The 12,154-nt window shown below is 43.6% G+C and overlaps 1 protein-coding gene across 1 annotated transcript; it reads right to left on the bottom strand.

Annotated features, from left to right (window-relative positions):
• Nucleotides 1–5,810: 5,810 nt before the first annotated feature.
• LOC110502967 (proteasome subunit beta type-1-B) lies at nucleotides 5,811–8,056 on the bottom strand. The gene is made up of 6 exons (XM_021581317.2): nucleotides 7,839–8,056; nucleotides 7,366–7,473; nucleotides 6,963–7,044; nucleotides 6,702–6,831; nucleotides 6,457–6,563; nucleotides 5,811–6,198 (listed from the first exon to the last, which is right to left on the bottom strand). Exons 1-6 carry the CDS (start codon nucleotides 7,934–7,936, stop codon nucleotides 6,013–6,015), a joined length of 711 nt encoding a protein of 236 aa, XP_021436992.1. The 5' UTR covers nucleotides 7,937–8,056; the 3' UTR covers nucleotides 5,811–6,012.
• Nucleotides 8,057–12,154: the final 4,098 nt, after the last annotated feature.

The following is a 12,154-nucleotide window of genomic DNA, read 5'->3' as shown; positions in this document are numbered from 1 at the left end:
CAGCTGGGTCTGTATGCGCAGCTCCGTAGGAGAGAGCGCCTGTATAAACTGGTCCCATGCTAGCTCGCTCTGCACGGAGGGGGGCATGTGAGCATATGCCCGCCGAGAGAGGCTCTCAATGTCATTAGCTAGCACCCGTAGAGGCTCTCCAGGCTGCCTGCGTCTATTACTCAGTTCGGAGCGCAGTAGCCCGGGCTGTACACACTGTCCATAGCGCCTCCTCAGTGCTCCCACTAAAGCACCATAATCATGTCTGTCCTCTGGGCTAATCAATATCAAACAGGCCAGAGCTTCATCCGTGAGGCATAAAGCCAACTGCAGTGCCCTTTCTGCAGCCGGGAACTGGGCGCCGCTATGTTTCTGTACATCCTGAGCCCCAGATTCCTCTTCCCGCCGCGTCGACGTCACCCCTTCGGGCCGCCCACCAGAATCGGTGCGAAACACAGTCGACGAAGAACTCATGCCCGCTTCAGCCGCCATCACTCTAACGTCCTCCCTCAAGCGGCCTCTGGGCTCCGACGCCCTGGCGATCTCCTCAGCCAGATCCTCCGACGTCCATGCACACACACCTCCTTGGTCATAATCGTCCCCTACCTCCACCTTCACTTTCAGATTCCCTCGAAGCATTTTCAACCCCCGTTCTCACCTACTGTAGCTAGCCACATAAGTCAGCTAGCTAGCTGGCTAACTTTTATCAACGTTTTTACTTCTGTGAGGATTCTGTGTTATGCACTATAGTCCGTTACCATATATGTGATTGAATATTATCTGCTGTTGGCTTGTGTGGATGTATGTGTTATGCAACATAGGTGACTTGAGACATTGTTAACAGTTTCAGGGTCATGGGCCTTTCTCATGATCGAAAAATACAGAATAACATGAAGACAGGAACTGTGCATGTTGCGAGAACAAACAGTATTTTGTTAGATAACAGGAGCCAGGTGCCTGATAACTGTATATTCTACACAACTACAACGACTGACCGCTGAAGCGCCCAGGGGGCTGGGACCAGCTCGGGCGCCAACAATCAACGATAGGCTGGGTGAGTTTAAACCACGCCCAGTCTCTACTCTGACAGGCCGGCTCAGAAGTAGGAACTACCTCTGTCAGAGTATATTATAATAATTCTGTCAGGAACAAGTCAGTTCTCTGTTCTACCCTGCGTGGTGTTACAGTGAACCCGTATATACGAAAAATTGCATTTACCATTTATTGCTTACTTAATAAAAAGCCGACATAGAATCAAATCGGTGACTTGTCCTGATACCAGATTCGATTGACGCAACCTTTCACTTCTGACACTGTTAGGGTTGCGTCAATCGAATCTGGTATCAGGATAAATATGACAATGAGTCACCGCATTGTATGCTATGTATTTCTTATTAGCTAAGCAATAAGTGGTAAATGCAATTTTTTGTATATATGGGCTCTCTGTCACACCTCGCACGGCAAACAGAGAACTGACTTGTTCCTGACAAAGATATCATAATATACTCTGATGACAGAAGTAGTTCCTGCTTCCGAGCCGGCCTGTCAGAGCAGAGACTGGGCGGGTTTAAACTCACCCAGCCTATCGTTGATTGTTGGTGCACAGGCTGGTCCCAGCCTCCTAGGCGCTTCAGCGGTCAGTCGTTGTAGTTGTGTAGAATATCTATGCGCTTATACACTCAATACAGTTATCTCACACCTGGCTCCTGTTATCTAACAAAAGACAGTTTGTTCCCGCAACACTACATTCTGAATGTGCCCTCACAACTCATTGCACAGTTCCTGTCTTCAAGTTATTCTGTATTTTTCCATCACAAGAAAGGCCCATGGCCCTGAAACTGTTAACAATGTCTCAAGTCAGCTATATTGCATAACACATATACCCACACAAGCCAACAGCAAATAATATTCCATCACATATGATATGGTAAGGGCTATAGTGTATAACACAGAACCTCACAATCCCCCTTTTTACACCCCTGTGGGGTGTAACCACACCATCCGATATACCAGGTTGCTGATGAACCCAAGAACTTTAAACCTTATTTTGCGAATACATGAAGTGATGCACATCCCTTTGTTGATTAACATATATATAAACTGGAGTTTTTGATTCCCCCCTTTGACACCCACAATCATTATCCTTTATTTCAGCGGTCCCAAATATGTTAATAGCATTTCATGAAAATAATAAAAAGTTTATTATTCTTTTTTTTTTTTACAGAAAAACAGAAAAAAAATCAACAAATTATATATTATTTTCGACTCCCCTTTTGATACCCACAAGGGTGTTACTTACCAAAAATAGGATAAAACTTAATTGTTTATTGACATGTTAGATATAGGATACAACTTTGGTCATGGAAAGCAGAGTAAAGCAGAGCAAAGCATTATTATAAACCATCTGGTCCTCTCAGCTACTCCTATCCTGTACCAGGTGGGCTCCTTGCCACCCAGGGACTCTAAACCTTCACATAAGAGAGGACAAGTTATATCGTACACGTTATGTATTTAAGAAGTTATCATTCCACGACCTCACCCACAGCAAACCAGGGGTCATCCTCAGTCAGCCCCATCCTCACCCACAGCAAACCAGGGGTCATCCTCAGTCAGCCCCATCCTCACCCACAGCAAACCAGGGGTCATCCTCAGTCAGCCCCATCTTTCTCCGGAAGTTAGATTCCGTATCTGCATCTCCTTCAGGAGCATCAAGCAAGGGCATCATACCTGAAGCCTGTACCACATCTGTAACAGACTTCTTCAAACAAGGTATGATGCAAGCAACACAACACATCAATAATAAAAATACAAGAATTAGGGTCAGAAATCCAGTAACCACCAGTGATGCATACTCACCAAGCCACACCCCCATCCAAGACATCCAGCCAGACTCCTCCACCCCAGCCACGCCCTTCATTTCTGCCGAAAGCTCGTCCAACCCAACCAATGCTTTTGATATGCTCCCATCTGGGATATTATTAGGTATAAATGTACAACATTGTTCACCAAAATTTTTGCAAACCCCTCCCTGACTGGCCAGGATCATATCTAAAGTCAATCTATTCTGCCTGGCGGTCCTGGTAGTAGCCTCCAATTGCTCAGCCATACCAGTAAGGACAGAGCAGATATAGTTAACAAAACGTTGTTGATTATAGTATATTTATCCATGAGGTCTGTTTGGCATCCACAATAGCAGGGCCAAGAATTGGTAGTAGGTGCCATAAACCATCATTCCTGTTTAGGGCCTGGAATTCCTGAGGAACACCTACTGGCACACATAGTAGGTTGAAATGTATATTATCTGTTTCCTCAGACCAAGGTGCATCACGCTTGATTTAATTTTAAAAAGTCAGGTAAGGACAAATTCTTATTTACAATGATGGCCTATACCAGCCAAATTCGGACAATTGTGCACCACCCTATGAGACTCCCAATCCCAGCTGGTTGTGACACAGCTGGTTGTGATTTGAACCAGTTTCTCACTAGTCATGCCTCTAGCACTGAGATGCAGCGTCTTGTCCCACTTGGGAGCCCCAAGTGTGACGGCACTTCAACTTTCAAAGCTCTTGAAATTTTCCTGACTGACCTTGACTCGAAGTAGACTGTCATTTCTCTTTGCTTATTTGAGCTGTTCTTGCCATATGGATTTGGTCTTTTACCAAATAGGAACATTTCTGTATACAACCCCTACCTTGTCACAACACAACTTATTTGCTCGAACACATTAAGGGAAGAAACTCCACAAATGAATTTATGGTGCATTTCAGGTGACTACCTATTTCTGAAACTATCCACCGCCATTGTCGCAACCCCTATTACCAGCCTGTTCAACCTCTCTTTCATATCGTATGAGATCCCCAAGGATTGGAAAGCTGCCCCTCTTCAAAGGGGGAGACACCCTGGACCCAAACTGTTACAGACCTATATCCATCCTGCCCTGCCAATCTAAGGTCTTCGAAAGCCAAGTCAACAAACAGATCACTGACCATCTCGAATCCCACCGTACCTTCTCCGCTGTGCAATCTGGTTTCCGAGCCGGTCACGGGTGCACCTCAGCCACGCTCAAGGTACTAAACAATATCATAACCGCCATCGATAAAAGACAGTACTGTGCAGCCGTCTTCATCGACCTGGCCAAGGCTTTCGACTCTGTCAATCACCATATTCTTATCGGCAGACTCAGTAGCCTCGGTTTTTCTAATGACTGCCTTGCCTGATTCACCAACTACTTTGCAGACAGAGGTCAGTGTGTCAAATCGGATGGCATGTTGTCCGGTCCTCTGGCAGTCTCTATGGGGGTGCCACAGGGTTCAATTCTCGGGCCGACTCTTTTCTCTGTATATATCAATGATGTTGCTCTTGCTGCGGGCGATTCCCTGATCCACCTCTACGCAGACGACACCATTCTGTATACTTCTGGCCCTTCCTTGGACACTGTGCTATCTAACCTCCAAACAAGCTTCAATGCCATACAACACTCCTTCCGTGGCCTCCAACTGCTCTTAATCGCTAGTAAAACCAAATGCATGCTTTTCAACCGTTTGCTGCCTGCACCCGCACGCCCGACTAGCATCATCACCCTGGATGGTTCCGACCTAGAATATGTGGACATCTATAAGTACCTAGGTGTCTGGCTAGACTGTAAACTCTCCTTCCAGACTCATATCAAACATCTCCAATCTAAAATCAAATCTAGTCGGCTTTCTATTTCGCAACAAAGCCTCCTTCACTCACACCGCCAAACTTACCCTAGTAAAACTGACTATCCTACCGATCCTCGACTTCGGCGATGTCATCTACAAAATATCTTCCAATACTCTACTCAGCAAACTGGATGCAGTTTATCACAGTGCCATCCGTTTTGTTACTAAAGCAGCTTATACCACCCACCACTGCGACCTGTATGCTCTAGTCGGCTGGCCCTCGCTACATATTCGTCGCCAGACCCACTGGCTCCAGGTCATCTACAAGTCCATGCTAGGTAAAGCTCCGCCTTATCTCAGTTCACTGGTCACGATGGCAACACCCACCCATAGCACTCGCTCCAGCAGGTGTATCTCACTGATACACCTGTATGAGCCAACACCTAATTTGGCCGACTTTCCTTCCAGTTCTCTGCTGCCTGTGACTGGAACAAATTGCAAAAATCATTGAAGTTGGAGACTTATCTCCCTCACCAACTTTAAACATCTGCTATCTGAGCAGCTAACCGATCGCTGCAGCTGTACATTGTCCATCGGTAAATAGCCCACCCAATTTACCTACCTCATCCCCATAATGTTTTTTATTTACTTTTCTGCTCTTTTGCACACCAGTATCTCTACCTGCACATGACCATCTGATAATTTATCACTCGTTAATCTGCTAAATTGTAATTATTCACCTACCTCATGCCTTTTGCACACAATGTATATACTCTCTTTTTGTGTTATTGACTTGTTTGTTTACTCCATGTGTAACTGTGTTGTCTGTTCACACTGCTATGCTTTATCTTGGCCAGGTCGCAGTTGTAAATGAGAACTTGTTCTCAACTAGCCTACCTGGTTAAATAAAGGTGAAATAAAAAAAATAAAAAAATGAAGCTGGTTGAGAATGCCAAGCGTGTGTGCAAAGCTGTCATGAAGGCTATTTGAAGAATCTCAAATATATTTTAATTTGTTTAACACTTTGTTACTACATGTGTGTTACTTCATTGTTTTGATGTCTTCACTATTATTCTACAATGTAGAAAATAGTACAAATAAAGACCCTAGAATGAGCAGGTGTTCTAAACTTTTGACCGGTAGTGTATGTTGAGCAAGAATTGTCTTGATACATTTGGAAACTGTTCAGACTTCATTGTAATCAAATACATTTAACATTTCATGTTTCTTAAAAAAAAAAATATACTGACATGAGAAAATAAACTACAGGGAACATTTTTATTCTTCAGCAAGAATGTAAAGAGAAAAGCAGGGGAAGGGTCCAAAATATGAAAAATCCAGACAAAAGCAGTAGCTTGAAATGGTGGCAGAAATAGGTTGTTCAGTCCTTCCTGAGTGGGACTGTTTCTTCTTTGATGCCCTCCTTGGTGACGATGCAGATCCTGAGGGCATCTCCGGTGTACACGTCTCTCTCAGCAGCAGAGATGAAGACATCCTTGACCAGCTGCACAGCCTTCTCCTGGTTCAGGGGCAGGTGCTGCACACCCTCCATGTTCTTGAATCCAATCTAATTGTAAATTAAGAATAAAAGACAGACTAAGGGGCAATACAGAAACAAAGAGATGGTTTGTCCCGAACCAAAGATATCTTGGTCACTAGAATGTCTAGGGTTTCCTTGCCACTGCTAAATTCTGCATACACATTTGGCATACAAACATTCAAGCCATATTGTGCTGTCAAATTGGACATAGGTGCTTTGGGGGGGAACAAAGCCCTCAAAAGCTAATAGCAATGCTCAACTTATACCACTTTTTGGTTTATTTACCTGATTGTCAAGCAGAGGTTGCAGCATGGCACTCGCTGAGCCACCAGCTTTGTATGTGTCTCTCTGATAGGATCCCACAGGGTCAAAACTGTAAACAGCTCCTTTACCTGAAAAGCAAAAACAAACCAGCTCAGTTTAGAGAGTCATAAATAGTGGACTAGACTTAACACATGCAGTGAATACCTTACACATATGGAACCAAGCATCTGATAAAAGTAATAGCAGCAATAGAGCAGGAGTCATACCCTCCTCATCCAAGCCACCGATGATGTTGTAAACGTAGTAGGGGAAGAATCTTCTACCGTACAGGATTGTTGACAGCATGGCTGCGATGGCTCCACTTGTCATGCTCTTGTTGTTTGAATGCTTGTACATCTAAAAATACATTTTCCCATCAGATATTGGCTGATGTTAGAAAATTATACATTTACAAATGTTAACTTTCAGCTCAACTAACAATTTTGAAAGAAAATTATGAAAGTGAAACAGCCTCAAAATGATCTCACCTTTAATCTTGCATCAATGATTTTGGTCAGAGTCAAGCAATCCCCATGGAATCCACTGCAGCCTATGACAGTTGTATTTGTTCTGTGAGAAATTAAACATCTATTAGTAACAGCACCGTAACTTAGTGGTGGAATATTTAACATGTAATTTATTATGATGTTCACAAGCACAGACAAGCAGCCCAATTATGATTTCTCCACAACTAATTGTTTTTTTTGTTCAGCTCAGAAAAAGATCTGTGATTGATCAGATTGGTCAAATGACCAATTAGTGAAAAAATATCAGAATTGAGCTGCCTGTCTAAACACAGCAATAGTGAGGCAGTAAATGGGGTTAAACCACACCATCTGGCAATTTGCCTTCGGTAATCCTAGGAAATACAGTTGTGTGCACTTGACTTACAACTTGTAACATTTTGGAGAGTCACGACTGTGGATTGAATAGCCTTCACTCAAACGGGTGTCTGAGGCCACAATGGCGAAGTCTTCACCTGCAACGGCAAGCACAGTCCTGAAAACACACAAAAAAGTTAAGTGGCAGTTGACATGATGCCCTAACAAACAAGTTGACGTTAGTTTTGGCAAAACCTTAACTCAACTACCAGATAATTAACGTTAGCTACTGTAGCTAACTGAAATCGAAACCAGATAAACATGTATTGTTGTTCACGTAGTTAGCTAACGTTACTTAACTACGAACATCTATTGATGAAGTGTTAGCTATTTGCACAATGACATATTACTAGTCAGACGCTATCTCCAGTCAGTGTCCATTCTGCAGAACACAATTATGTACAGCATTAGCTAGGTAACGTTACTGTAGCTTGCTATCATTTGGGCTACCAAAACGATTGTTAGTTGGATATTGACGCTTACCCTCCGTTGAAGGAATATGGAGAGAATCGGTGCTCTACTGGTCCAGTATAGTGATACTCCTTCATTTTCCCATTATCTCCATAAACTTGCGTAAACATTATAGCAGTTAGCAAGGAAACCCGAACTCTTCAACTTGCTGAGACAAATGGGAAATCTCGCTGTATCACTGCAATATGGCGGACGGAAATGCTTCTTCTTCTTCATCATCATCAACAACCGACAAAACAAAAAAAGTTGTCTTTCCTACCACCCAGTGGCTGGAGTCATGGAGAGAGTTCGAAAAAGCGGTGAGGGAGGAGCGCTCTCAAATCGAACAGTAATCTGTGCAGCTCAACAATGTTACCAGCAGAAACAATGTCCAGAAACAATTTTCAAACATATTTTCATTGGGAAAGCAGATAAAGCATTTTTTTTAAATAAAAAAACATCACTTTAGCATATGAAAATACAGAGTCCTACTAATTACGTAACTTTTGTCTTGCCGACTTCGCTGCTTGGGTTTAACGGTTTCCGTTGTAAAACGTGATGAATACACAGTCATCACGTCTTACAACGGAAACCGTTAAGAACAAAACGGAAGCTAAAGGTAATGAAACGGCGAGGGACTTACCTGAATTTGTCCAATAGAATCTCGTTTTCATTGCAAAACGTTTTCCTTTCGGAGTAAACGTTTTGCAACAGAATAAACGTAATGATGACAGCCCTGTTGTGTCTCTTTCAGTGTGTCTTCGTCCGCAGAGATGAGGGTAAAGCCATTGCATTTAGGTTAACATGTTGTAACAAATTTGCGATTCACTTTGAGCCTGGCCTTTGGTGTTGTTACCGGTATCTACGTTTTTCGTAGATGTATACACTAGCTTTTTATTGCTGTATAACTATAACGTATCAATCTACCAAGCTAACTCGCCTTTACCTTAGCTAGCTAGGTAAGTTAACGTAAACTCGTACATCGCCTTGGTCCGTACAATTTCCCTTAATTTAGCGCCCCAAAAACGTAATACTTCCAGATCAACTGTAATGTCAATACCAGTGTAAAGCACAATTTCTCCCCTTTCCAACAGAATCAATTACATGACCTAAAAGCTGCCCGTATCTGCATAATTCAAGCAGGCAATGAGCCCCGTCGGGTCTTTTTTAATGGCGGGTGGGTAAGCGAAACTAATAAGACTCGTGTGGGAAAATTGCTTTTTTTTAAACTCGATCTGTCCAACTTATCACCTCTCAAATGTAAATAAAACACTGTAAAGTATAATGTGTCATTACATACCTATTTGAAGGTTTGTGTCGAATTTGAATCAGGTTTTTAGGGCGGTGTTAAAGTGATCTTAGAAGTAAACAGCGGCTTTGAGAATGATGATCGCATCAATCAATCAATCAAATTTATTTTATATAGCCCTTCGTACATCAGCTGATATCTCAAAGTGCTGTACAGAAACCCAGCCTAAAACCCCAAACAGCAAGCAATGCAGGTGAAGAAGCACGGTGGCTAGGGAAAACTCCCTAGAAAGGCCAAAACCTAGGAAGAAACCTAGAGAGGAACCAGGCTATGTGGGGTGGCCAGTCCTCTTCTGGCTGTGCCGGGTGGAGATTATAACAAAACATGGTCAAGATGTTCAAATGTTCATAAATGACCAGCATGGTCGAATAATAATAAGGCAGAATAGTTGAAACTGGAGCAGCAGCACAGTCAGGTGGACTGGGGACAGCAAGGAGTCATCATGTCAGGTATTCCTGGGGCATGGTCCTAGGGCTCAGGTCAGTTGAAACTGGAGCAGCAGCACAGCCAGGTGGACTGGGGACAGCAAGGAGTCATCATGTCAGGTAGTCCTGGGGCATGGTCCTAGGGCTCAGGTCCTCCGAGAGAGAGAAAGAGAGGAGAGAATTAGAGAACGCACACTTAGATTCACACAGGACACCGAATAGGACAGGAGAAGTACTCCAGATATAACAAACTGACCCTAGCCCCCCGACACATAAACTACTGCAGCATAAATACTGGAGGCTGAGACAGGAGGGGTCAGGAGACACTGTGGCCCACCCCGAGGACACCCCCGGACAGGGCCAAACAGGAAGGATATAACCCCACCCACTTTGCCAAAGCACAGCCCCCACACCACTAGAGGGATATCTTCAACCACCAACTTACCATCCTGAGACAAGGCTGAGTATAGCCCACAAAGACCTCCGCCACGGCACAACTTAAGGGGGGGGGGGGCGCCAACCCAGACAGGATGACCACATCAGTGACTCAACCCACTCAGGTGACGCACCCCCTCCAGGGACGGCATGAGAGAGCCCCAGTAAAGCCAGTGACTCAGCCCCTGTAATAGGGTTAGAGGCAGAGAATCCCAGTGGAAAGAGGGGAACCGGCCAGGCAGAGACAGCAAGGGTGGTTCGTTGCTCCAGAGCCTTTCCGTTCACCCTCCCACTCCTGGGCCAGACTACACTCAATCATATGACCCACTGAAGAGATGAGTCTTCAGTAGAGACTTAAAGGTTGAGACCGAGTTTGCGTCTCTGACATGGGTAGGCAGACCGTTCCATAAAATTGGAGCTCTATAGGAGAAAGCCCTGCCTCCAGCTGTTTGCTTAAAAATTCTAGGGACAATTAGGAGGCCTGCGTCTTGTGACCGTAGCGTACGTGTAGGTATGTACGGCAGGACCAAATCAGAGAGATAGATAGGAGCAAGCCCATGTAATGCTTTGTAGGTTAGCAGTAAAACCTTGAAATCAGCCCTTGCTTTGACAGGAAGCCAGTGTAGAGAGGCTAGCACTGGAGTAATATGATCAATTTTTTTGGTTCTAGTCAGGATTCTAGCAGCCGTATTTAGCACTAACTGAAGTTTATTTAGTGCTTTATCCGGGTAGCCGGAAAGTAGAGCATTGCAGTAGTCTAACCTGGAAGTGACAAAAGCATGGATTAATTTTTCTGCATCATTTTTGGACAGAAAGTTCCTGATTTTTGCAATGTTACGTAGATGGAAAAAAGCTGTCCTTGAAATGGTCTTGATATGTTCTTCAAAAGAGAGATCAGGGTCCAGAGTAACGCCGAGGTCCTTCACAGTTTTATTTGAGACGACTGTACAACCATTAAGATTAATTGTCAGATTCAACAGAAGATCTCTTTGTTTCTTGGGACCTAGAACAAGCATCTCTGTTTTGTCCGAGTTTAAAAGTAGAAAGTTTGCAGCCATCCACTTCCTTATGTCTGAAACACATTCTTCTAGCAAGGGCAATTTTGGGGCTTCACCATGTTTAATTGAAATGTACAGCTGTGTGTCATCCGCATAGCAGTGAAAGTTAACATTATGTTTTCGAATAACATCCCCAAGAGGTAAAATATATAGTGAAAACAATAGTGGTCCTAAAACGGAACCTTGAGGAACACCGAAATTTACAGTTGATTTGTCAGAGGACAGACCATTCACAGAGACAAACTGATATCTTTCCGACAGATAAGATCTAAACCAGGCCAGAACTTGTCCGTGTAGACCAATTTGGGTTTCCAATCTCTCCAAAAGAATGTGGTGATCGATGGTATCAAAAGCAGCACTAAGGTCTAGGAGCACGAGGACAGATGCAGAGCCTCGGTCCGATGCCATTAAAATGTCATTTACCACCTTCACAAGTGCCGTCTCAGTGCTATGATGGGGTCTAAAACCAGACTGAAGCATTTCGTATACATTGTTTGTCTTCAGGAAGGCAGTGAGTTGTTGCGCAACAGCCTTTTCTAAAATTTTTGAGAGGAATGGAAGATTCGATATAGGCCGATAGTTTTTTATATTTTCTGGGTCAAGGTTTGGCTTTTTCAAGAGAGGCTTTATTACTGCCACTTTTAGTGAGTTTGGTACACATCCGGTGGATAGAGAGCCGTTTATTATGTTCAACATAGGAGGGCCAAGCACAGGAAGCAGCTCTTTCAGTAGTTTAGTTGGAATAGGGTCCAGTATGCAGCTTGAAGGTTTAGAGGCCATGATTATTTTCATCATTGTGTCAAGAGATATAGTACTAAAACACTTGAGTGTCTCTCTTGATCCTAGGTCCTGGCAGAGTTGTGCAGACTCAGGACAACTGAGCTTTGAAGGAATACGCAGATTTAAGGAAGAGTCCGTAATTTGCTTTCTAATAATCATAATCTTTTCCTCAAAGAAGTTCATGAATTTATCACTGCTAAAGTGAAACTCATCCTCTCTTGGGGAATGCTGCTTTTTAGTTAGCTTTGCGACAGTATCAAAAAGGAATTTCGGATTGTTCTTATTTTCCTCAATTAAGTTAGAAAAATAGGATGATCGAGCAGCAGTAAGGGCTCTTCGGTA

This window comes from Oncorhynchus mykiss, chromosome 23 (assembly GCF_013265735.2).
Source record: "Oncorhynchus mykiss isolate Arlee chromosome 23, USDA_OmykA_1.1, whole genome shotgun sequence".
Lineage (NCBI taxonomy): Eukaryota > Metazoa > Chordata > Actinopteri > Salmoniformes > Salmonidae > Oncorhynchus > Oncorhynchus mykiss.
This window is presented reverse-complemented; position numbering and strand designations above follow the sequence as displayed.

What these genes read in the sequence shown, in the direction of transcription:
- LOC110502967 (XM_021581317.2), bottom strand. Translation starts at nt 7,936, where the DNA reads ATGTTTACGCAAGTTTATGGAGATAATGGGAAAATGAAGGAGTATCAC. An exon ending in CGGTGGCTTGGATGAGGAGG is followed by an intron (nt 6,564 to 6,701) that starts GTATGACTCCTG and finishes TTTGCTTTTCAG; the next exon opens with GTAAAGGAGCTGTTTACAGT. An exon ending in AACCTCTGCTTGACAATCAG is followed by an intron (nt 6,199 to 6,456) that starts GTAAATAAACCA and finishes ATTTACAATTAG; the next exon opens with ATTGGATTCAAGAACATGGA.